At 40.4% G+C, this 24,135-nt stretch overlaps 1 protein-coding gene across 1 annotated transcript in view; it reads left to right on the top strand.

The window, feature by feature from the left end:
- PAPSS1 (3'-phosphoadenosine 5'-phosphosulfate synthase 1) overlaps positions 1 to 24,135 on the top strand; it is a 287,717-nt gene that overhangs the window by 235,053 nt on the left and 28,529 nt on the right. Inside the window, exon 10 of the mRNA XM_082242974.1 lies at positions 10,553 to 10,821. Within this exon, the coding sequence (XP_082099100.1) occupies positions 10,553 to 10,821 (269 nt within the window). The remainder of the gene's footprint in view (positions 1 to 10,552; positions 10,822 to 24,135) is intronic.

Here is a 24,135-nt window from a genome sequence, read left to right as displayed (position 1 = left end):
GGTGTTGAAGCTGGCGGCGTTATCCTGTCGTTCACCTTACTTGGAGATTCACAGAGATAAAGTGGTTCATCACCCCTGTCCGTCGTTCCTCCTAAAGGTTGTCTCTGATTTCCATTTGAATGAGGACATTGTGTTGCCTTCCCTATGTCCCAGGCCAAAACCTCCTAAGGAGATTGCTTTGCATGCCTTGGATGTGGTTCGGACAATTAAGGTGTACCTGGCAGCTACAGAGTCTTTTAGGAAGTCAGACTTGCTATTTGTGCTTACAGATGGGCCTCGGAAAGTGTTGTCTGCTTCCTCTATTTACTTCCAATCTGCCAGCTTCAAACCAAAGAAAGGCAGATTTGATGACTTGCCTTGCACGTTCTGTACAAGGAGCACAAGGAGTGGTTTCACAAGGTTTCTATTCAAATCTATTTGCAGTCCCAAAACTATGGGGCATATGTCCAATATGGGACTCAAAATCCCTAAACTGATTTCTTGTGTACCAACATTCTTTATGGAATCTATAAAATCTGTCATTGCTTCCCTTAGAGCAATTTCTTGCATCAGATGGAAAGATGAAAAACATCAAAAAGAAGGGTGCAGGAAGGTTAAAAAGAGGACACAAACAGACAAAAAACATAGTACATTTATATCTTAATTGACGGTATCCAGATTTGAAAATGGCAATAAGATTGCATAGGGGAGAAAGCCATATTACACTGACAGTGCAAGTATCAGATTTAAAAGCCCATCTAATAAGCTGGAGAAATTGGCAGATAAATGAGGAATGGCAGAGCCTGCATAGGAGTGTGTTGTAGGTAAGCTAGAGCAGGAGATATCCAGTGCAGAAAGCTGATCTCAGAAGCTAGAAAAGCTGGCAGGTGAGCAGGGAACAGCTTTAGTGGGTAAAACAGAACCTGTATAGGAATGCTCTGTGAGACGGGGCTTTCTGCATCCAGCCCCCTCCCCATAAATACTTACCTGAGCACGATCTCAAACCAGTCATGTGCAGCAGCTCTCTCGGCTCTTCATTGGACAGAGAGGCTGCAGGTGAAGCCATTGGCTCCTGCTGCTGTCAGACACAGCCAGTAAGGATAGAGTGGGCGGAGGCCAAGCCGCACTCTGTTTTAACCACTTAAGCCTCGGAAGATTTTACCCCCTTCCTGACCAGGGCCTATTTTGCGATTCGGTACTGCGTTGCTTTAACGGACAATTGCGCGGTCGTGCGACGCTGTACTTAAACGAATTTCACGTCCTTTTTTTCCCACAAATAGAGCTTTCTTTTGGTGGTATTTGATCACCTGTGCGATTTTTTGATCATGCGCTATAAACAAAAAAGAGCGTCAGTTTTGCAAAAATAACAATATTTTTCACATTTTTTTTATGAAATTCCCCAAAAAAAAAATGTAAAAATCAAAATTTTTTAACATTTTAGGCCAATTTGTTTTCTGCTACATATGTTTGGTAAAAAAAATCGCAAAAAGCGTATTTTGATTGGTTTGCGCAAAAGTTATTACGTTTACTAAGGGAAAGATTTTTGTCTTTTTTTTTTTTTTTTAACGAGTAATAGCGGCGATCAGAAAAAAGGCAGTGTTTAAAAAAATGGACCTAATGACACGTATTGAACACACATTTAGCTGCGTTAAGTGTTTCAGAGTTAATGGATCCCATTGGCCAGAATATTATTTTAATTATTCCAAACATTTAGACATGTCTAGACTCGTTTAGGCACGTGTAGCGTTTTTGCTACTTGAAAGCGCCTCTCCTTTTTCTTTTTTAGCCTGTAAATGCTAGTCTTCTAATACGCCTGTACATGCCTATGTGTGTATGGACACATAGGCAAATATAGAGGTGCTTATACAGGTTGAAAAAAAATCTGCATGCCTGTAAAAGTGGCATTTTTTAAGCCCAGTATGCATGAGGCATACAGATTATTATAACTGATTACTGCTAAGCTGCAATATTAGGTTTTAGTTTCTGCGGTTTACGAACACTGAAGGTGCAGAAACCATTGCATGTATTTAGTTAATAGATGGATCCCTCTTTGGCTGCTATGGGTTTCTGCACTAACCAATTGGCACCTAAACTGTCATGAAACTGCTGTTGCTGTATTCTCCATTTGAAAAAAAAAAAAAAAAAAACCTGCTGATTTTTGGATGACTTTCCTGATCTGCATATCTATATCATGTCAGTGGCTTTGTAATTATTGAAGTCAGTGTAATAGTCAGTAAACTAGCAGTAAAAGGAGCTTATCAATGCCAGTCCCATGTTTCTCTCATAAGAGTTTTTTACTTTTAGAAAATAACTTTTTATTGAATAAAGCCAAAACCATACCCAGTTGTAAAATAAACATAAAAATATTAGCCCGCTCACGGCTTGCCTTTTATTTTGATTAATTTAGAGGATGGTGCTGCTACTAAAATAGAATTTAAAGCTTAAGTTTAGCTCCTCCTTTTTTTTTTTTTTTATTTGTTTGTCCTACAGCTTTAGTGAAAAAACTTACCTGTAATGAATGATATTGCACGTTGTGCAGGCAGCTGAATCCTGGAGATATCTTTACTGCAGAGTAGGGATGAGCTTCAAGTTTGACTTGAACACACTAACAAATGGGGCCATTCGTGGGAAGTTCGCCCGCTGCCGCACTCTTAAAATAGAAAAAAAATGAAAAAAAAAAAAAACATGCTCCCGCCTCCTGAGACGCCATTGGCGTAATGAGCTGCGGGAGCTGAGACAGCTCTTTTATAGGAAAGGGGCGGGGACACCACCCGGTGGCCAGTGAGGTGAAATTAGATATGTAAAACTCTGGTGCTCAATTAATAAAGAGTGACAATAAATCAAATAAACCAAGTCTCTGGTGCTCAAAAAACCATCAAACAGATAATCCAAATATCGACAGCTGATAGGAAATCCTAAACTTGATAGGAGTGTGTATTCCTTTAAGCCTCCACCTTCACTCGTTCACCCAGTGCAAGCAAATCTTACTGCTTACCAGAAATATGGGACCCCTTGATTATAGGGGGTCACATAAGCGTATTCCTTTCAGCGTTTGATCGGACCAAACTATATAGATCTCACATGCAATTTTAAATCATTAAAACGATTTATTATGAGATACTGCGCCATGAGAGCCTCTTTCTTTTCTCCACTTATGTCATGGTCTTGACTTAATCCCATGGTTTGGCTACACACTCTCCCTGCTGAGAAAGTGTTTTTCTACATCAAGTACCAACTTATATGTGGATATATATTGATGTGAGATCTATATGGTCTGGTCCGATCAAACGCTGAAAGGAATACGCTTATGTGACCCCCCTATAATCAAGGGGTCCCATATTTCTGGTAAGCAGTAAGATTTGCTTGCACTGGGTGAACGTGTGAAGGTGGAGGCTTAAAGGAATACACACTCCTATCAAGTTTAAGATTTCCTATCAGCTGTCGATATTTGGATTATCTGTTTGATGCACCAGAGACTTGATTTATTGTCACTCTTTATTAATTGAGCACCAGAGTTTGACATATCTAATTTCACCTCACTGTTCACCAATAAGCACGTTGTGTTTTATTTAATTTTTATAATTTGATTCATTTTTTGTTGAGCGCCGTACCTTTTATATACTTTGCATTTATCCACGTGTACCACGTTTATGTTGCAGCTCACAAGGTTGAAAGCAATTTCACAAAACACATGAATTTATATTTAATTTATTAATACAATTTTCACAATCATTAGCGCAGGTTGGTTGGTGGTCCACACCAACCCCCCCCCTAGTTACACCCTCGGTGGTGCCGCCCCTTCTGACAACATCGGTAATTTATTCACTGCACCGGAGCAGTGCATTATGGGGCGCTCGTAACGTCGGATTCCTCTAAAAGAGCTGTCAAACTCAAACCACTCATTACGCGGGAGGCGTCTTAAGAAGCAGCAGCTTCTTTTTTTTTTCTATTTTTCGGGTGCAGCGGGTGATGATGGATTTACATCGGGGGACACTATTTTTTATTTTTTTAATAAAGGACTTTTCAAAAAATGACTTTTGTCTTTATTTTTTTTTTGTGTACACTTTTTGGGTGAAGGGGTAGGGGTACGATGTACCTGATATCCATGCACATGGGGGGGCGGGATCTGTGGGCCCCCCTTTGTTAAAGGGGGCTTCCAGATTCCGATAAGCCTCTCCACCTGCAGACCCCCACAACCACAGCCCAGGGTACCACAACCACAGCCCAGGGCACCCCAAAGCACCTTTCCCATTTTGAGGGCAAGTGGCTTGGTATGGTTCAGGAACTTGCCTCACACACTGACAGTGTGAGGCGAGGAGAGCCAAATAATGGCACTTCCTCATTTACATGTGACCGGCTGTGATTGGTAAAGAGTCATGTCATTGTGAAAAATAGTGAAAAACAGCTTCTAGGAGCTTAACCACTTGCTACCCGCCCCCCGTCAAATGACGGCGGAGCGGTGTAGCTATTGTTCTGGGACGCCGTCATATGGCGGCGCACCAGAACAGCCTCTCTTGCGCGCCTCCGGGGGCACGTGGATCGGTGATCGTGACCGAGCCATGTTGCTAGGACACGGCGCGGTCATGATCGCCGCTCCGCATTCCCCGGAGGCGCGCAAGAGAGGCTGTTCTGGTGCGCCGTCATATGACGGCGTCCCAGAACAACTGCTTCACCGCTCCGCCATCATTTGACGGGGGGCGGGTAGCAAGTGGTTAAGCTCCTAGAAGCTGTTTTTCACATTTTGTTTTCTGCTCCTAGAAGCTAACTAGTGTTATCCTATATGTCCATGCACACTATGTTAGGCTATTAGCCTTTTTTGAGCTTCAGCATCTAGGAGCAGAAAAAAAATGTTTTTGTAGAGTTTCTTGGAGCGTTTTTCCAGCAGAAAAAAGGAGCCTGTTCAAATCACATGCAGTCCAGTGCGTTTTTTTTTTCTGCATCAAAAACGCATTGGATAGCAGGTTATATAGTTTTCAATGGCATAGTTCACACCAGTGCAGTCAGTTCCAGGGCAATTCAATTACAGAAAAAAAGTAGAAAATGCTGCATTTTTTCTGCATTGGACTGTATTGGAACGCGGTAAAACACGTCCTTAATTAAGGTTAAGAAAAAAAGAGGGGGGAAAATGCACTGGACCTGGACCCAATCAAAAACACACTGGAATGTACCAAAAACGTGCATGCAGAAAAGCATCTGGACTGCATTTCAATGGTGTGAACTGGCCCTAAAGCTGAATGCTCCTGACTGCTTCTAAATGCTCCTGACTGCTTCTTATTTTTATTAGCCATTTTTTTTTTTCCTTTATGTACTGCAAAAACGCTAATATAATGCTAATGCTCCTAAAAGCTACTAAAAATGCTACTAGAAAGAAGCTAGGGCAAAAAATGCTATTATAAGCATTTTTCATCTAGCTTTTTTCGAGCTTATGAAAAACCGTAGTGTGCTTGGAGCCTAAAGCTTTAGAGCTAAAAAAAAGTTAAACTTCAGCTTTAAGGATAAGTAAATGCATTGGGTTTGTGTTGTGATGTTACCATTTTGGGCGCTCTCATAAATGTAATATCAATGGGATCACTATTTTTTAAGAAAGCATTTGTCTTCTTTTTATAAAAAAAAAAAAAATATGAAGTATTTTCGTGGTCTAGTGTGAAATAACTCACGAAAGTGTTGTTGTGTTTTAGGGATTGTTGCCATGGATTCAAACTAAGAAGCATGTCTGGCAGAGAGGTTTTATGCTTTAACTTTTTTGTCTAATAACAGAATTATATAAAGTGAAACAAAATGTATGCGTTTATACCACCCATTAAAAAGTTAGTGTGTACTCATTGTAGTGAAAAAGTTTTTCTTTTGTTTTAGTAGAGTAAAAAAAAAAACTGAATGTTTTATTATGCATTGCTATTTTATTATTCCAAATTATTTTTTGCTGGATTCTAAAATCAGTTCATTTATCCATCTCTGGAACTGGCAGTATAAACTGTCTGAGTACCATTCACAGGTCTTGTGATGTCCTTTAGATTGTAAGCTCTAACGAGCAGGGCCTTCTGATTCCTCCTGTTTTGAATTTTATTGTAACTGTACTGTTTGCCCTTACGTTGTAAAGCGCTGCACAAACTGTTGGCGCTATATAAATCCTGTATAATAATAATAATAATGTCTTATCTTCCTGGCTGGCTGGGTTTTAATGTAGGACTAGACTAAAACCTATAGCAAGTGCTTGAGCAGGATGAAACCAAACAAGGCTCAAGAGAGATGACAGAGCTGTACCAACTGTGTTTGTTAAAGTCTGCTTTGGAGTAATACTACACACCAGTAAAGCTGCAGTTGATGGCATAGTTAAAGCAAATCTGTCCTTAACCACTCCAGTTACAACAGTGCTGATTTACAAAGTACCTGTGCTAGTCTACAAATCTCAATAGAACCACTTGGATCTCAGGCTCAAGCTGCACCTAAGGGCATCAGCGTCTGGCCAAGTATAAAGGTCGATTGGTTAGTCAACTCTCGTACCAGAACCCTAATGGGCAAGTAGGGGACCGGGCATTTGCCAGTAGAAGGTCTAAGCGCCTGGAGGGTTGGTACTTAAAGCCCATCTCTAGGCAAAATGTACTATAATTTCAGCTCTGAACTGACAGCAGGCATTCAAGTTGCTGTCAGGATTATGAGACCAACAGGCCAACAGTGCTTTGGGCTTAGGCAAAAAATAGGATATCCTTTACATAAGGATATAGCTACATACTGACCCTACTGTACTTTTTTTGAGAAGAAAATAACTCAAACACATAACTTCGTGTTTTATATATATTTTTATATAATATTGTCAGGTTTAAAAAAATTATATGATAAATGTTTTTACATTTAGGGAAGTAGGACATATTGCATATAAATATTTTGTGCCTCCATTTCTAGCCAAATGACATAGATCTAGACTCCTATCCATTTGTTTAGATGTATCATGTTTTTGGGTAATCCATCTCCCACCCTACCTGCTCTGTTCAGATAGGGCAATTTAAGTTTCAATCAGAGATCTAGATAGTCTGAAAAAGAAGACAGTTTCTGTTGTGCTCACTCATTAGACAACCCCAAATGCTCTTTAAATCCTGTTCAATAGGTGCATCCTGTATGAAAAAAATATATTTATAAAACAGCTAACAAAGAACAGGGTAAACAGCCATCCTTCAGGGGTAAGGTTGGTAATAATGGTTTACCCCTTCCCGTTGCCTCCTGGTAGCCTGATTACGAACTCCGGAGGCAGTGAAAGCTTCTTAATATCAAGATCACTCAATCTCAGTGTTGACAAGATGGAGAGCCCTTCCAAGTGGTTCCTGATCACGCAAACCAGAAGCTGTCTGCGATATGGCATGTTGGCATTAATGCCCATACTCCCTGCTACCACATATGTATTATGTGGTTGACAAGGGGTTAAAAGTGGAGATTCAGGTTCTTACAAATCCCCATTCTATTAAGCAAATCTACAGTCAAAAAGACTTGAGAGTGGCACCTTGTTCATGATGCCAAGAAGGCAATATGCAGGATATCACATAGCAGCATCCTGAAGAGGGTGTGGACCTCATATCATCTTTTCACGTTAGGTCAACTATAATAACCTTTTATTGAATAAGGCTGCAAGTTTGTACACTAATAGGCATGGGTTATTCACACTTCATGTGGCCGGTAGACAGAACCAGGCTGAAATATCTGATGTCTGTGGAAGAAACCCGAATTAAACATAATTGGAATGCGCCTTTTGTGAGTTTATTTTTCCTTTCACCAAGAGGGACAGTAATTGCCTATCTGGCATGATGTTTGGAATTTGCAGTAACAAACAAAATAGAACATATTTATTGTATTGAATTTTCCAATTACCTCTAAATCATCACAAAACGATTTGTACTGCTGCTATTTCAAAACTGGCCCAGAATCAAAACTATAGTGCGAAGAAACATACTTTTCTCATGTCTTCTGGACAAGAACCATGAAATATCAAAGTGTTTCACATGAGTAAATAATCCACCCTATTTTCTCAGTGAATTGCAGTTTGGCACCCAGTTGCATGACTAAATAATACTTTGCAGCATAGTGAGGAGCATACTCCAGGGTGAAGAATTGGATGCTCTACAGCTATGAAGAGGATTTTCCTGCTCAGGAGTGCCTGAAGCTCTTTGGCTTTAGTATGTTAGTCATTTTTGTTTTTTGGTGTAAGCTTCAACTAATATAGGACTTTGTGCTTGTGACGGCCACTGCAGGACCAGTTTGTGGAATTAACTTAAAAAGGCACCTGCCATATTTTACTTTATGTATATATTTTTTAACACTTTCTTGTCTGTGTGCCAGAATGTATTTGGTTTCCTGCAAAGTAATCTAATGGGCTTCTCATACCCACTGCTGCTGATTTTGCTGTGAAAAACTAAAGTGTCACTTGGCTGCTTGAGTGCATATACAACTATTTTTGCGGATTATGCATTCGTTTGGCAGTAACATTTTTGAAAATTGAAAAGGAATAATGGGATGGGGGTGCTTTTTTTTCTGTTAAATTCAGTACATTGCTCTATACTCAAAATGAACAGCTGGAGTTTGACAGCAAATCTCCTGCTGTCAATCAATAGAGAAGGGCTAGGGAAGAGGCGAGGCAGTAGAGCGGACTACCAAACTACAGGCACACGTTCGTTAGCTCCAATCAGAATGTCAAATATGCAAACTGACCACACTAGTACACATCTGCTTCTTTAATTGGCGTTGTCAGTTTTTAAGGAGTAAAAGAGGAACTGCCAGAATCACCAAGTACTTTATACAAAACTGTCTTAGTGTTTAAATGCAAGGCAAGCTTTACAAGAAACTGTATTGATACACCAATACATATGTTATTTTTCATGTTTAGAAGGAACATAAACTGCTTCCAGGAACCTTATGACCTGATGACTTCCTCTGCTCAATTTCTGTGCTGCACTCTGATCAGTCACATTGTTCCTAGATCAGTCTGTGAACTACAAAATTATGTTAAAAAGAAGAGAGGATGTTTCTGTAGTTCTGCCCTTAGGTGACCACGCTGCTTTTCCATTAATACAGTATGGTGACTAAGTATTACCCAAGAATAGGAAGTTTGTTATTGGCAGGATCACCACTAAAGATAAAGGGTATAAAGCCTGAAAAAAAAAACCTAACTTTTGATTCTTTTGTTTATGTTCACATGAACAGTTTAAAAGACGTTGTTTTAACTGTGGTCCTTATTTAATCTCATAACTGTCTAATCTTAATGTTTAGTACACATATAAAAGTGTACAATAGTTTTTTGCATATACATAGTAATTTATCTATTGCAAGCTGATATTAATTCACAGATATTAGTTTGGAGTCAGCAATATTTAAATGAGTGACTTATACCCACAAGGATAGGGCCATCATTTCTAATGCTCCTCTCTGTCCAGTACTAGAAGTATTTAACTTTCTTTATACATTGTTTTTAATAATTTTTAGGAGAAAAATATAAAAGATTATCTTGTTCAGCAGGGACCAGCCAAACTTCGATCCATGTATGGGCAGGCTGGTTGTACAGAAGTCAGTCTACTGATCGACATCTGTACAACCAGCCGACAGCACTGAGCATTGTATTCTGATGCCAGGGAAGTCTCCCCATCGTCGGAGCACAATAGCACAGCAAAAGTAATTCCCTAATCAACATCAAGTGTGCGGATAGGGAATTAATGTATGGCCAGCTCATAAGTGATCTGCCTTACAGGAACCAATGCACAACCTGTGTGACTGCTGTCTTATCCTAACAGCTGTTAAGCTGTTTGGCCTGAAGAATGTAAATCTGGTCATATACTTAAGCCTAGTACACAGGGGTCGAATGTCAGGCAGCATGGGCCGGTTCAAGAGAAAGCGACTGACACCTAGCCAGTGTGCACAGCAGTCGGTCCGACAGAAGCCAGTCTTCTTTCAAAGGGGCATGGCCGAAAAAGGTCTGCCGATCAACTCCTGATCAGCGTTCTCAGCCAATGGCTGAGAGCCCTGACCAAGTGTGTTCTGGCAGGAGGGATGCTGTACTAACGTCGGATAGTTAGTACAACGGCTCCTCCTGCTCTGTCAGGTTTTTTTTTTTTTTCGTTTAGCCCTGCTGGGTTGAACGAAAAAAACACTATTGTTGTGTATTAGGCTTTAGATTTTTTTTTTTTTTTGTTAATCTGCGTGCTGAACAAAAAGAAATCTTAACAGATTTCTCCATCCACTCTATACAACGCGGATTGACAAATCTTCCACTGTGCCTATTGCCGGAGTACATGAATTAATGTGATTAGGATGTAGCTGCCGTCTAGCTTTCCACCTAACTCCTTCGATCTGTCACTCAAAGTACATCAGGGAAGCGGCTGACGGTCACCCTTGGTAGTGAGTTTTTGCATAGTGTACGGCCAGCTTAATCATGTGACGGTCACAAATATTTTAAGATCAGTACTGTGTCACTCAAAATATGTACTTAACTTACAATAAACTATGCTCTTCTAAGTAATCTATTGTGTTATATATCTAAAGATTTTTATTGCCCTGCCTGAATGTTTGTTCGTTTTTTTTTTTTTTTTTTTTTCAGATGCAGTCTTTGCCTTCCAGCTGCGAAATCCTGTTCACAATGGACATGCATTACTGATGCAGGACACACACAGGCAGTTACTTGAAAGAGGTTATAGGCGCCCTGTTCTTTTACTTCACCCACTGGGAGGCTGGACCAAGGATGATGATGTTCCCTTGATGTGGCGCATGAAGCAACATGCTGCTGTGCTTGAAGAACGTGTGCTTAATCCAGAGACCACAGTAGTTGCCATTTTTCCGTCTCCTATGATGTATGCTGGCCCAACAGAGGTAGTGTCTTACAAATAAACCATCTATATTAATTTTATTGCTATAGTTAACCAAAACCTTTTTATTAATACATAGAAGTGGCACAACAGAGGGGTTCTGATTGACAGTATAGCTTACAGGGCACAAGCTACCTGTCTGCCAATTATCCAGTGTCCTATGTAAAATTGTTGTTACAGGTATTGTGCACCTTTTTTTTTTTCTGTAATTCACTATTTTTAGATCGTTGTTCTTGCTATTGTATTATTATAATTCTGTGAACCCCTTGAGATTAATTGATTTTCTGCAGTAATTTGACATAAAATGTGATCTGATCCTCACAACAATAGACAAACACAATGGGCTTAAGCTGATAACACACAAGCAATTCCTATTTCTTATATCTTTATTGAACATACTCAAAGAATATGTTAGCCAACATTTCATATTCCTAATATGATTGTTGTAGCATGTACTTGTATTAAAAATATCCTGTTCCCCTTGTATTGCCTCCTTTTGTGTGAAATACCTGGTGATCCTGCCAGTCCCCCTGCTTTTCTATTTCAGACTGACCATACTAGGCATGAGAGCACATCTATCTCAGCATGGTCATTTTTCTGGCCTGCCTGTCTTCCAGTGATCAGATTTCTCCTGTAACTTAGATGAAAATCAGATCACATTTTATGGCAGTTGTGTCCTCCCTTGGCTAGCATCACAGTCTAGGAAATAGATGTTGACCCTGGATGATGACTAATAAAGGTGCTCCCTCAAAACCCACTGACAATCATAGACATGCCCCCTGACCAAGAGGGTTTCACTCACTGCTGTGTTGTCAGATCTAGTGCAAATTACTTGCGCTTCTTAGGTCTGCATATATTTACACATGTCCATTGGGGCGTTCCTCATTTCTGACTTGCCATGCCTTGTTCCACAATGGATTCCCAATTCACTTCAACAAACCACAGCAGAGCAACCAGGCTAACTTTAACTAACTACTTCAGCTCCGGAAGATTTACCACTCTTTATGACAAGGCCATTTTTTTGCGATATGGCACTGCGTTACTTTAACTGACAATTGCGTGGTCGTGCAACACTGTACCCAAATAAAATTTATGTTCTTTTTTTTTCCCACAAATAGAAATTTCTTTTCATGCTGCAGTATTTGGTCCCTTCTTCAAGGAGCAAACAAAAAAATACAAAATATTGTAAAAAAAAAAAACAACATTTTTCACGTTCTTCTGGAAAACACATCCAATAAAAAAAGGGAAAAAAATATATTTTCTTCATCAAATTGTATTATGCTACATATTTTTGATAAAAAAAATCCCAATAATAATAATTGATTGGTTATAGCATCTACAAACAATAGGATATTTTTATTTTACTAGTAATGGCTGAGATCAGCAACTTATAGGAGGACTGTGATATTGCAGCGAACAATCAGACACTAACTGACACTTTTTTTTGGAACCAGTGACACTAATACAGTGATCAGTGCTAAAATAATGCACAGTCACTAATGACACTGTCAGGGAAGGGATTAACATCTAGGGCGATCAAGGGGTTAAATGTGTGCCCAATATGTGTTACTGGGTGTGTTGCGTGCTGTTTTGACTAAGCAATGTGCTGTTTTTTACTTCCTGTTTTGCAGGGAGAAAAAGCAGCACTTTGCTGCTGTCAGAAGAGAGCTGTGTTTTTGTTTACATACACAGGGCTCTCATCTGTAATTACCGAAGCTGATAAGCCTGGTGCCAACAACCAACCAGCGGTTGGCACCTGCTAATTAGTTAATGCTGCAGCCAATCGCTGCACAGCCGGGGCGACACAAGCACGCTCTCTACCATGGCACGCGGATCACTTACTAGGTACGTGATCCAGTGCGTAGCGGCCGCCCTGCTGCAGTATATGTACGGTGGGCGGTCGTAAAGTGGTTAAAAAAGGAAGGAAAAAAGCTCAAGGCTGCAATTTCACCCACCAGCATGTTCTATCTCTTTGATTGCCATGATGGGTTAGACATGTCTTTGGCAATCATAAGGGTCAAGCGTAAGCGGTTTATGCAAACACACAATGTCACAACATGTTGCCATTTTTCCGGGAATACCACAGATCTCAGGTTCCCTAATGAGGAAGGGGTGATACTGAATCCCAGGTTTTGGAAGAGTTTAGCTAAAGTGGTTATGCTAGTGACTGAACAACATTACTATCCAGAGTACTATAGGTTAGCTAAAATGATGTTGCAGCAAAGCAGCTTGCGTTGCAGCATCTTTTTGTCAAACAAAAAAAGGAAATATGTGGAAAGTAGACTAGAGCTCTGTTTGCTAGCTAGATACAGAACTGCAAAATATTGTGCTCTGCTGTGCTAGCTAGATACATAACTGCATAACCTCCAGAAGGTTCGCCCCCTTCCTGACCAGGCAAACTTTTGCGATACTGCATTGCGTTCCTTAAATGACAATGGTGCAGTCGTGCGACACTTATCCCAAGTAAAATTGATGTCCTTTTTTTCCTAACAAATAGATCTTTTTTTTTTTTTTTCGGTGGTATTTGATGACATCTGTGGTTTTTATTTTTTGCGTGATCAACAAAAAAAGACAGACAATTTTGAAAAAACAAACAAATCAGGCACCTAACTGACACTTTTTGGAGAACAGTGACACTAATACAGTGATAAGTGCTAACAAAAAATGCACTGTCACTGTACTAATGACACTGGCAGAGAAGGGGTTAACAGGGGCGATCAAAGAGTTAAATATGTTCCCTGGGAGTGCTTTGTTACTGTTTGGGTGATGGTTTAACTGAAGGAAGATAGAGATCCTTGTTCCTGCTTGGCAAAAACACAAGATCTCTGTCTTCCTTACTGGCAGAACGGCGATCTGCCTTGTTCACATAGGCAGGCCGCCATTCTGCCCCTCTCTGAACTATCGCCAGGTGTCCAGCAGACATTGGGTCTGCCAGACTCGCTGATTGGCTCCCACTGTGTCCAACCACAGTGTGAGCGGGGCTCCGGCGGCGTACGCACACACTCCAGAGCCAAGGCAAAAAATCACGTACAGGTACAAGATTTTGCGCTTAAGGGCTGCCCTGCTGCAGTATATGTATGTGGGACAGTCCTTAAGCGGTTAAAGTACATCCTGTACGATAGTCTAAACAGGTCCCAGATACATTTACTGTGTAATGCAAAAGCCACAAAGTAAAAAATAAGTTTCCTTAACCTATCATTCGGATTAGTCCTTTGTCGCACAGGTCGCACTTTGTGGCCAGGTGCTGATTGACAAGTTACAGGCTTGTTGACATCAGTGGCAATGTCATTCCCCTTGCAGCTTCACTTCATCCCACTGTAGTGCAAACAGGCACAGACTGCATGAGGGTGACAACTTACAATTTAGTGTTGCAGCACACGTTTTTGTAATGGAAGGCCGTAGTTTTCCTTTAATATGCAATGTTTAATATCTATTTGACAAAAATGAAAGATAATTTTGTATTTTGTAATACTGACCACACAAAGAACATATGCTCAAACCACTATAAACTCACTTATAATGCAATGTAGTATTGTGTTATGATAATGGTTCTATTTGTAAATCAGTTTTGCTAAAACGATAAATGTCCCCCTGTTGTCTTTTTATATCTCAAAAGGATAGTGTGACTGATCTGAGTACAAGCCTTTATTTGCCACCTTTTTATTGCTCAGGGCTGGCCAAGATACAACAATCTTAGATAGTGGAGATGATATCACTGCATAACAGTCCAATGTCTGGGGTGTAGCCAATACCTTGAGGGTATAAACCTAGTTCAAATTTAACAGGGACCCGTGGGAACCTGCATGTCTTGTCTGTTTTAAAGCATTTGTCTGAGTGCTGTAGAGTCAAGTGCAAAGTAAAAGGCAAACATTTCTCTTGTGTTTGAAGACAATCATATCCTTAACTTCCCTGCGTCATCTTTGGGGAAAAATAATGAAAAACAAAATCCCTCACTGCTTGCTATTTTTCCAATGACTTCAGACAATGGCTCACCAGCATTGCCTCTTGTGCCAAATAATAACAATAATATAAAACCCATCCCTCCCTTTAATCATTTTCTTTGGGTCGTAGAGAAGACATTATACCATTTTTCTATAAAAGCAAATTATTTACAGACCAGCTTTTTGTTAACCTTGGCTGTACCAAACTATCCTGAATAGCTATCACACATGTATTTTCTGCAGATTGTGAAAGTTGTAGGCTTTATGTCTTGTCTGTATTGGACACTTGTGCTGTGTTGATATATTAGGTGTCCATTGTTGCGTAGCAGTGTTAACATCTCCTACAATTCAGCGGAGGAATAGTGATCTCTTACTTGTATTCAGTTTGGAAAATTGCCCTTTTGTATCTATTGGCTTAGGTAGTTACTGCAGATTTCAAAGTGCAATCAATTGTAGACTGATGGCAACAAGACGTTATTAACCACTTAAGGACCAAGCCGCCTATTTCTGACAGAGTTTGAAAAGTTGTTTGGTGAAAATGAAAAGATGTTAAAATCAGTATTTTTTGCTAGAAAATACTTAGAACCCCAAACATTATATATATATATATATATATACAGTATATATATATATATATATATATATATATATATATATATACAGTATATATATATATATATATATATATATATATATATATATATATATATATATAGTAAAGACTCTGTAGAATAAAATGGCGGTCGTTGCAATATTTTTTGTCACGTGGTATTTGCGCAGTGGTCTTTTAAATGCAAATGTTTTGGAAAAAATACACTTCACTGAGTTTAAAAACGAAACGGTAAAGTTAGCCCAATTTTTTGTATATTCTGAAAGATGATGTCATGCTAAGTAAATAGATACCTAACATGTTACGGTTTAAAATTGCACACACTCGTGGACTAGCGACAAACTACGGTACCTAAACATAGGCGCCCCTTAAAAAAATGTTAACGGTTACCAATTTAGAGTCAGAGTCGTTTTTTTTTTCTAGAATTATTGCTCTTGCTCCAACGATCGCGGCGATATCTCACATGTGTGATTTGAACACTGTTTACATTTGCGAGCTCGACTTACGTATGCGTTTTCTTTGGTGCGCGAGCTCGCGGGAACAGAAGCGCTTTAAAACAACGTTTTTTCGGTTTATTTTATTTTTAACAGTTTCAAAAAAAAAATCTGATTACTTTTATTGCTGTCACAAGGAATGTAAACATCCCTTGTGACAGTAATAAGCAGTGATGGTACTCTTTATGAAGGGATTTGGGGTCTAAAAGACCCCAGACACCTCCACTGCACTTCAAAGTATTCAAAACGCCAAAATCTGCATTTTTGATTACTGACCGCTTTTTTTAAATTGGCAACATAGTAAACCGGAAGTGACATTGTGACAGTGTATCCGGGGTACATGATCGGAGACCTGATTAAAGCCGAATCCAGCTAAGTTCTGGACTCTGACCAGCCAGCTGGTTGCTCGGGTCTCCCAGTAAGACGGGAGACTGGGGCAGAGCAGCAGAAGGCGGCAGGAAGGGAGGGGGACGTCCCCTCCTGATCGCTGGGATAACAGCGGAGCGGCTGCTGAGCCGCATCGGTTGTTATCTCCAGAAAGCTGATCGCTGGCCCAAAAAAATGGTACCGGGGGGATGTCTCTAGCTGCAGACATCACCCCGGTACAACCACTTCTTCAAGCCGACGTTCGGGTACGTCAGTTTGCGGGAAGTGGTTAATGACCAGTATGAAAACTATTCGCATATGAGTTAATGCAAGAATTTTAAATATGAAGTCATTAATAAAATTGTACAGACTTTCTAATAAAAGGTTTTGTTTCCTTCATTCAGCCTTATATGACTTGTCTGAGCAGTGTCAGTCAGCTGAAGTCTTGCATCTTATGCTGGTCACACATGGCTTGAATTCAAGCCATGTTTGGCCCTGTCGGCACCGCCAGGCTTGACAAACTTTGATCTGAAAATCAAAGGAGCCGGGCAGAAAGTTATTGACCAAACAATAACTGCAACTAATCAGATTCAGTCACTGTTCGGCAGGGGAGAAACTCTGTCCATGCCGTTTATTGTGGATAGGGGGCATCCAATGATTAGGGCATTTGCGATTCCATCTCCTTGCAGTCAGTCAAAACCATCACTTTATGACTTGGAATGCTTTTCAATTTGGACAAAATAAAGAATGCAAAGTAAATGTAAGATATAATGAGGTGTTTCCTCAACTAGTGATGTTTGGCATCTTTCATGCAGCTTAAGCATGAGATCATCAATCTCTCAAAGTGCTTGATTTAGAATTCATGCATGGACGAATAGTGGTTGGCAAAACCACAAACTTGCTTTCATACCAGGGTCCAGTTGGCTTTAGTTCCCCCCCACCAGCTATGTTATCGTATTACTTGTGCAACAGCCCTGTATGTAAAACACAATAAATATTCTATCCAGCTGGACGAGTAAGATCCTGTAGTATTATCAATAGCAAGAAGACCAACCTAGTATAAGTTCTAGGGTGATGTCTTACTTATACATTTTGGAGAATGGAATAAACCTTACCTTTTACCCTCAAGCTGACGTACTCTGATGGCCATGTATTCTGTCACTGTAAACTTAGTTCCAGCCAGATGATTCATACAATCAAAAAAAGATTAGCTACTGTCAAATGTCAGCTCTAAATGTACATTTACTCAGTCAACTTACTACTTCGGAAAAAAGAAAAAAAAAACATTAAACATATGATATATTAGAATTATATAATTTATAAATCTTATTTTTATCTGTTATTTCTGTATGCAGAATATCTGTTTGGCCAGGTTAGCTGCCCACTGTTATGAAGATTTGTTACACTTTCACAATAGATATATATCTATCTCACCAGATACATATCTGCATACATAAAGAATGTTGTTTTAGATGTCAATCCTTTGTGCTGAACAGAGATGAGCTCAGGTGTGTTCAGGAACTGCTAGTCCCAACCCACCTGCCCGATCCCACCAGGAAGCCGACACAGCACAGCGCTAATCACAGGCAGTGAGACATTTCCTGGTCCGCAGCTGCAAAGTCCGGGAAGTGTCTCACTGCCTGTGATTAGCTGTGTGCAGTGTCGGCTTCCTGGTGCGATCGGGCAGGTGGGTTGGGACTAGGATCCCGAACGCGTCTGAGCCCATCTCTAGTGCTGAACCCTACAAAACATATAATCCACGAGCAGTCTTCCCCTACTGCCTGAAAACATTGATTGGGCTTGTCTCAAATTACATCTAATTTTGAGTTAAATCCCCATTTCCTGCAGTTTCTCACATTTTTACCAAAAACAAATTAGACTCGAGGAAATGAACAAATGGGGATGGTGGGGGGGTTTGGTGGAGGGGTGGTTTTCTGGGATGGATAACGAAGGGCTTCTTTTTGTTACCCCTTAACAATGCAGTTATATTCCCCTTTGCCATTTGATGTCACATGTATTGTACTCCCATAGTCAGAAGCAGTTTTCTGCCTAACCCGATCACAGATATTTGGGTAATTTTCCTAAATAAAACACTCTAGTCATGCATTTTAAATGATAGTTCAAGCTGCATATTCTAAGAGAAAAATGTGTAAGCTTTTGACTTGAGTTGAGAATCTTTTTTGAGAAAATTGTGAATATTTTATTCAGTCTTGTGAATAGCAAATTCCTGATCACTTTTAAATACGCAATCATCTACAGGTGCTTTTCATGATTAGATAATTGGAGTGAATATTCAAAATTTTGTCCAGTAAGGCCACTTTCACACAGGCGGACCGTTCAGATCCGCCTGTCCGTTTTTTTGGCGGATCTGAACGGTCCCCCCATGCATCCCTATGGGGCATCGGATGTCAGCGGAGACATGTCCGCTGACATCCAATCCGATCCGTCAAATCTGGACGGATGGAAACCCTATTTTCCATCCGTCCAGCGGATCGGATGGGATCAGATGAGAACGGACCAACGGTCCGTTCCCATCCAATTCCCCCATAGAGATGTATGGGGACCTGACAGCTGTGTCTCCACACACAGTGCGGAGAACAGCTGTCATCCTCCTGCTCAGCGGGGGATCGGCGGCTCGATCCCCCGCTGAGATTAACGGAGTCCGTCCGACGGACGGATTGTGTGAAAGAGCTCTAAGGGTTCTCCATTTCTTTAGTAAATAAGCTTCAGTGTTGGCACTTAGTAAAGCCCTGATAGTGCCCTTAATAGAGCCTTTTAATGAACAGTAGCACCAGATCTGCAGGTTGCTGGAGACTGACCTGAGCTAATCATTCACTGAGAAGAAAGCCGTCGTCAGGTTTGAACACTTTGTCAAATGACTCTAGGTTTTCCCCCACATAAACCAGCATTAGTAGCATTTCTGGGCCAGATTCTCCCACATTTATATTTATGGACACGTTGTGTGATGAGGATTGGATCATGCCTTCATGTTCAGTCAACCTATCTGTGGGTAGGTGCAGTAGATTTTTTAGGCTTCTTTTACTAATGCCTCAAAAAGACAAATTTGATGTACTCCAGATTTGCTGATTTGCATCTGATTGAACTGTGTTTTTCTGTTTTGTTAGCAGAAAGATGAATGCCTTTAACTTTGTCCTCTGTATGAAGTCACATAGATGCTTGGTTAGGGGCATGTTAGGTGAAAGATCGTATCCTTATATTTGATGTGGTCAACTAAAGGTTGCTGCTGGTACACTCGCACTTTCTGCTAGCCAGACACCCGTCCACTTTAAGCTGTGCAGGTTTTTAGCACGTCTTATTTTATTAGTTTAGCATTGTACAGAAGTACCATTTTTACAGACTTTGCTAGTTCTCAGCCAAAAGAACAGGAGTTTCTGAGGTTTACATCCATGGAACATACTGCATCGTTTGCGTTGAATTTCCAGCATGATTTATTTTTATTGCTCTGATAAGGTTTTTGGCAAAAATATGTTGGGCAGAATGTTTATGCAGTTTAAAGAAATTGTTTTCTATTAAGACTCGGTTCGAAGGCCAAACATCTCTCCTACCCAACAACAATTTGGAGACAACAGGCTTTAAAGAGCTAAGCATCAGGGGAGTCTCCTGCCAATTTCACAATTGTACAAAAATCCTTTTAAAAGACCTTACTACATTTGTCTCCTAAAATGCACTTTACGTTTGTGTGAAATCTGATATTTAACTCCTTCACTGTCTGTTTCCCCCAGAATTTCACTTCTTCGAGTAATCTCTACACGTCGTAGTTTTGCTTCTGTTAGATGACTACACAATCTTAATCTGTAAGATATACTATATTCCGTACATCAGGAGTCTCAAACTGGTGGCCCTCCAGCCATTGCAGAACTAAAATTCCCATAAGGCATTGCAAGGCTGACAGTTACAAGCATAGGCAGAGGCATGATGGGACTTGTAGTTCCGCAACAGCTGGAGGGCCGCCAGTTTGAGACCCCTGCTGTACATGGATTGTTGCAAAATATGAACAGTTTCCGCTCCATAATGTTGCAGTGTATGTTGTGTACAATGAAACCTTGCTAGAGCTGTGTCTAAGACCTTGGAGTTGGTTCAGGGTTGTGGCCTATTCAAAAGTGTCCTCTACAAAGTCAGAGAAGATTGCTCTTGAGTTTCCTTACTGGTGACTCAAAGCTTTCCTGAAAAGCAGTGAATACTTTCCCTCACTGTAAATACAGCACAAGATCACTGAGCTTTATTGTTAGCCACTTCAGCTCCGGAAGGTTGTACCCCCTTAATGACCAGGCCATTTTTGCGATACGGCACTGCAATGTTTTAACTGCCAATGCGCGGTCATGCGACACTGTACCCAAATAAACTTGATGTCCTTTTTTTTCCCAAACATAGAGCTTTCTTTTGGTGGTATTTGATCACCTCTGCGGTTTTTATTTTTTGCGCTATAAACAAAAATAAAAGAACCACAAGTTTGAAAACATTTATATGTTTTTTACATTCTGCTATAAAAATTACCCAATAATTATTTTTAAAAAAATCAAATATTTTCATCAATTTAGGCCTATATGTATTCTCTTACATATTTTTGGGGGAAAAAAAAATCCTAATAAGTGTAAATTGATTGGTTTGCACAAAAGTTATAGCGTCTACAAACTATGGCATAGATTTATAGACTTTTTATTGTTTTTACTAATAAAGGTGGAAATCAGCGATATTGCAGGGGACATATCTGACACAAAGTGACATTTTTTGGGGACCAGTGACACCAATACAGTGATCACTTCTAAAAAAAAATGCACTATTACTGTATAAAGCTGCGTATAAATGACACTGGCAGGGAAGGGGTTAACACCAGGGGTGATCAAGGGGTTAAGTGTGCTTCTAGAGCGTGCTTTCCAACTGTAGGGGGAGTGGATACACTAGAGGAAAAGAGAGATCTGTGTTTCAGCTTAGCTGAAACAGGAGATCTCTCCTGTGACAGAACGGCGGTCTGCCTTGTTTACATAGGCAGATTGCTGTTCTGTCATTCCGCCGAATGATCGGCGGGTCCCGGCGGCCATCTTGGCTGCCAGACCCGCTGATTGACTCCTGCTGTGTCCAATCACAACAGAAGTGGTGCTTCGGCCCCCGACATCTCCTGCACAAAATCACGTACATGTACGTGATTTTGCGCAGCCGGGCCGCCCTGCCGCAGTTTATGTGCAGCAGGCAGTCCGGAAGTGGTTAAGAGAATATACTTAATCTAGTGTCAACCACTAGTACCACCAGATACCAGGGGGAGCATGGGCAGAAATATTTTGCGTCCCAGTAAACCCCCCTTAGAATAAAACCCTAGTTAAAGTAGTTTGCTGCATCTGAGTGCCACAAACCAAAAATGCTGTTTAATTCTTTTTTAAATATTCATAGCAAACTTCCCCATCCATCCATGTCTCTAAGCTTTATTTTAAGAAATAACTTTAAAAAACGACCCCTTAGCATTTCTGACCATGGCCATCTTGAGTAAGGTCAAATGATTAATGTAGCATTTACTTCCTGGAATCCATCTGCCTTTAGCTCAATCATGCATGCAGAAGAGTGTTCTTAGCTGAGAAAACTCCTCCTCCTCTCTTCCCCTCCTAAAGACTCCTGTGATGTATGACTTAATTTGCCCAGGCAAGAAACCAAGAAGTAACTAAAGAAATGTAAAAAAAAAAAGTTTAAAACAAGTAAGGCTTCATGCACACTAGCCTTTTTTAAGCTCCTAGAAGCTGTTAGCATTTTTTTGTGCTCCAAGAACCTACGGTAAATAGTATTACCCTATGTGCCCATGCACATTACTTTAGGCTATTAGCATTTTTTTGAGCTTCAGTGTCCAGGAGCAGAAAAAAATATATTTTTTTTAGAGTTTTTGGGAGCAGAAAAAAAATTCTAAAAGCTATTGAAACGCTTTTTCTAGCAGTTCTAACGCTCCTAGAAGCTACTGAAACACTACTAGAAGCCAGCACAAAAATTCTATTTTAAACATTTTTCATCTAGTGTTTTTCTAAGCCCAAAAACACTAGTGTGCAATATAAATATATATGATATACTTTCTCTTTCGTTCATTGACGGACACAGCTCCTGATATTCTTAACCATTGGGTTATATTTCCCCTACAGGAGTAGGACACTAGGCAGAAAAAAAAGTCTAGCTATGCCTATGGGGAGTCCCAGGGGGTATACTCCCTCTCTCTGCTATAGGAACTAGGTAATTACTGCCTAGTCAGGAGTAATTACCTAGTTCCTTGCTGGGATCTCTGGTCCTGGCTAATTTTTTTCTTTTAGATAGATTTTTTTTTCTCCTTTGTTTTTCCTGTGAGATCTACAATCAACTGCCGGATTGAGCAACGGGCTGGATGATCTAGATCCAGTGGTCACCCCAGTCTGTTCCCTGAGATATACTCGATCGGTCATGTACATTAACAAAAGACGATGTCTTTTGTTTGGTCAGTTTCGGTCCTACAGAAGTTTACCGTTGAGATTCAGAAGGTGGAAATATAGACATTGTGTTGACTGGTGGCATTATCCTGTCATTTTCCTTACTTGGTGGTTTACAGAGATAAGGTGGTTCTTCACCCCTGACCTTCATTCCTTCCAAAGGTTGTCACTGATTTCCATCTGAATGAAGACATTGTGTTGCCTTCACTGTGTCCCACGCCAAAACATCCTAAGGAAATTGCCTTGCATGCCTTGGATGTGGTTCTGGCAATTGGCGTGTATCTGGAAGCTATGGAGTCTTTTAGAAAGTCAGACTCGCTATTTGTGCTTACGGATGGGTCTTGAACAGGGTTGTTCGTTCCTCTGTGACCATTCCCAGATGGATCAGAAAGATGGTGATTCAGGCCTATTTCATTATGGGTCAGGTTCCTCCTTTTCCTATCAAGGCGCACTCTACTTGGGTGCTTAGTGCCTCCTGGGCCTTCCATCATCAGCCATCAGTGACGTAGGTTTGCAAGTCGGTCATCGGTGCACACTCACAAAGTTCTATAAAGTGGATGTGTTGACATCTGCGGATACGTTTTTTTTGGCCGCAAGGTGTTGCGAGCTGCTGTTTTGAGGACTTGGTCCTCTTTGAGGGTGTATTGTTTTTTTCAGGTGGGCTCTAGTTGTTTTGCTTGAGCCCCTGTTGTCTGGTTGGCTACTGTTTTTAGCCTTGGGAATTATTTGCTGTCCCATCCCTCGTGTTTAACCACTTAAGCCCCGGAAGATTTTACCCCCTTCCTGACCAGGGGGTATTTTGCGATTCGGCACTGCGTGACTTTAACGAACAATTGCGCGGTCGTGCGACGCTGTACCTAAACGAATTTGGCGTCCTTTTTTTCCCACAAACAGAGCTTTCTTTTGGCGGTATTTGATCACCTGTGCGATTTTTTGATCACGCGCTATAAACAAAAAAAGAGCGTAAATTTTGCAAAAATAGCAATATTTTTCCCTTTTTTTTATATGAAATTCCCCCAAAAATAAATGTAAAAATCAAAATTTTTTAATATTTTCGGCCAATTTGTTTTATGCTACCTATGTTTGGTAAAAAAAATCGCAAAAAGCGTATTTTGATTGGTTTGCGCAAAAGTTATTGCGTTTACTAACAAAGGGAAAGATTTTTGTCATTTTTGTTGTTTTTTTTTTTAACGCGTAATGGCGGCGATCTGCGATTTTTTTTGCGGTACTGCGACAATGCGGCGGACAGATCGGACCCTTGACTGACATTTTTGACACTTTTGGGGTTACCAGTGACATTTCTACAGTAATCAGTGCTATATATATATGCACTGTTACTGTAAAAATACACTGGTAGTGAAGGGGTTAACTTTATTTGAGAGGGAGGGGCTGTGTGTGTCCCTAGGGGCGTGCTTCTAACTGTGATTGGCTGGGGCTTCAACTGTATGCAGA

The sequence above is a fragment of the Pelophylax lessonae genome (assembly GCF_965119305.1).
Source record: "Pelophylax lessonae genome assembly, chromosome: 1".
Lineage (NCBI taxonomy): Eukaryota > Metazoa > Chordata > Amphibia > Anura > Ranidae > Pelophylax > Pelophylax lessonae.
The sequence above is the reverse complement of the archived record's forward strand: the minus strand, read 5'-3'. Positions and strand labels throughout refer to the sequence as shown.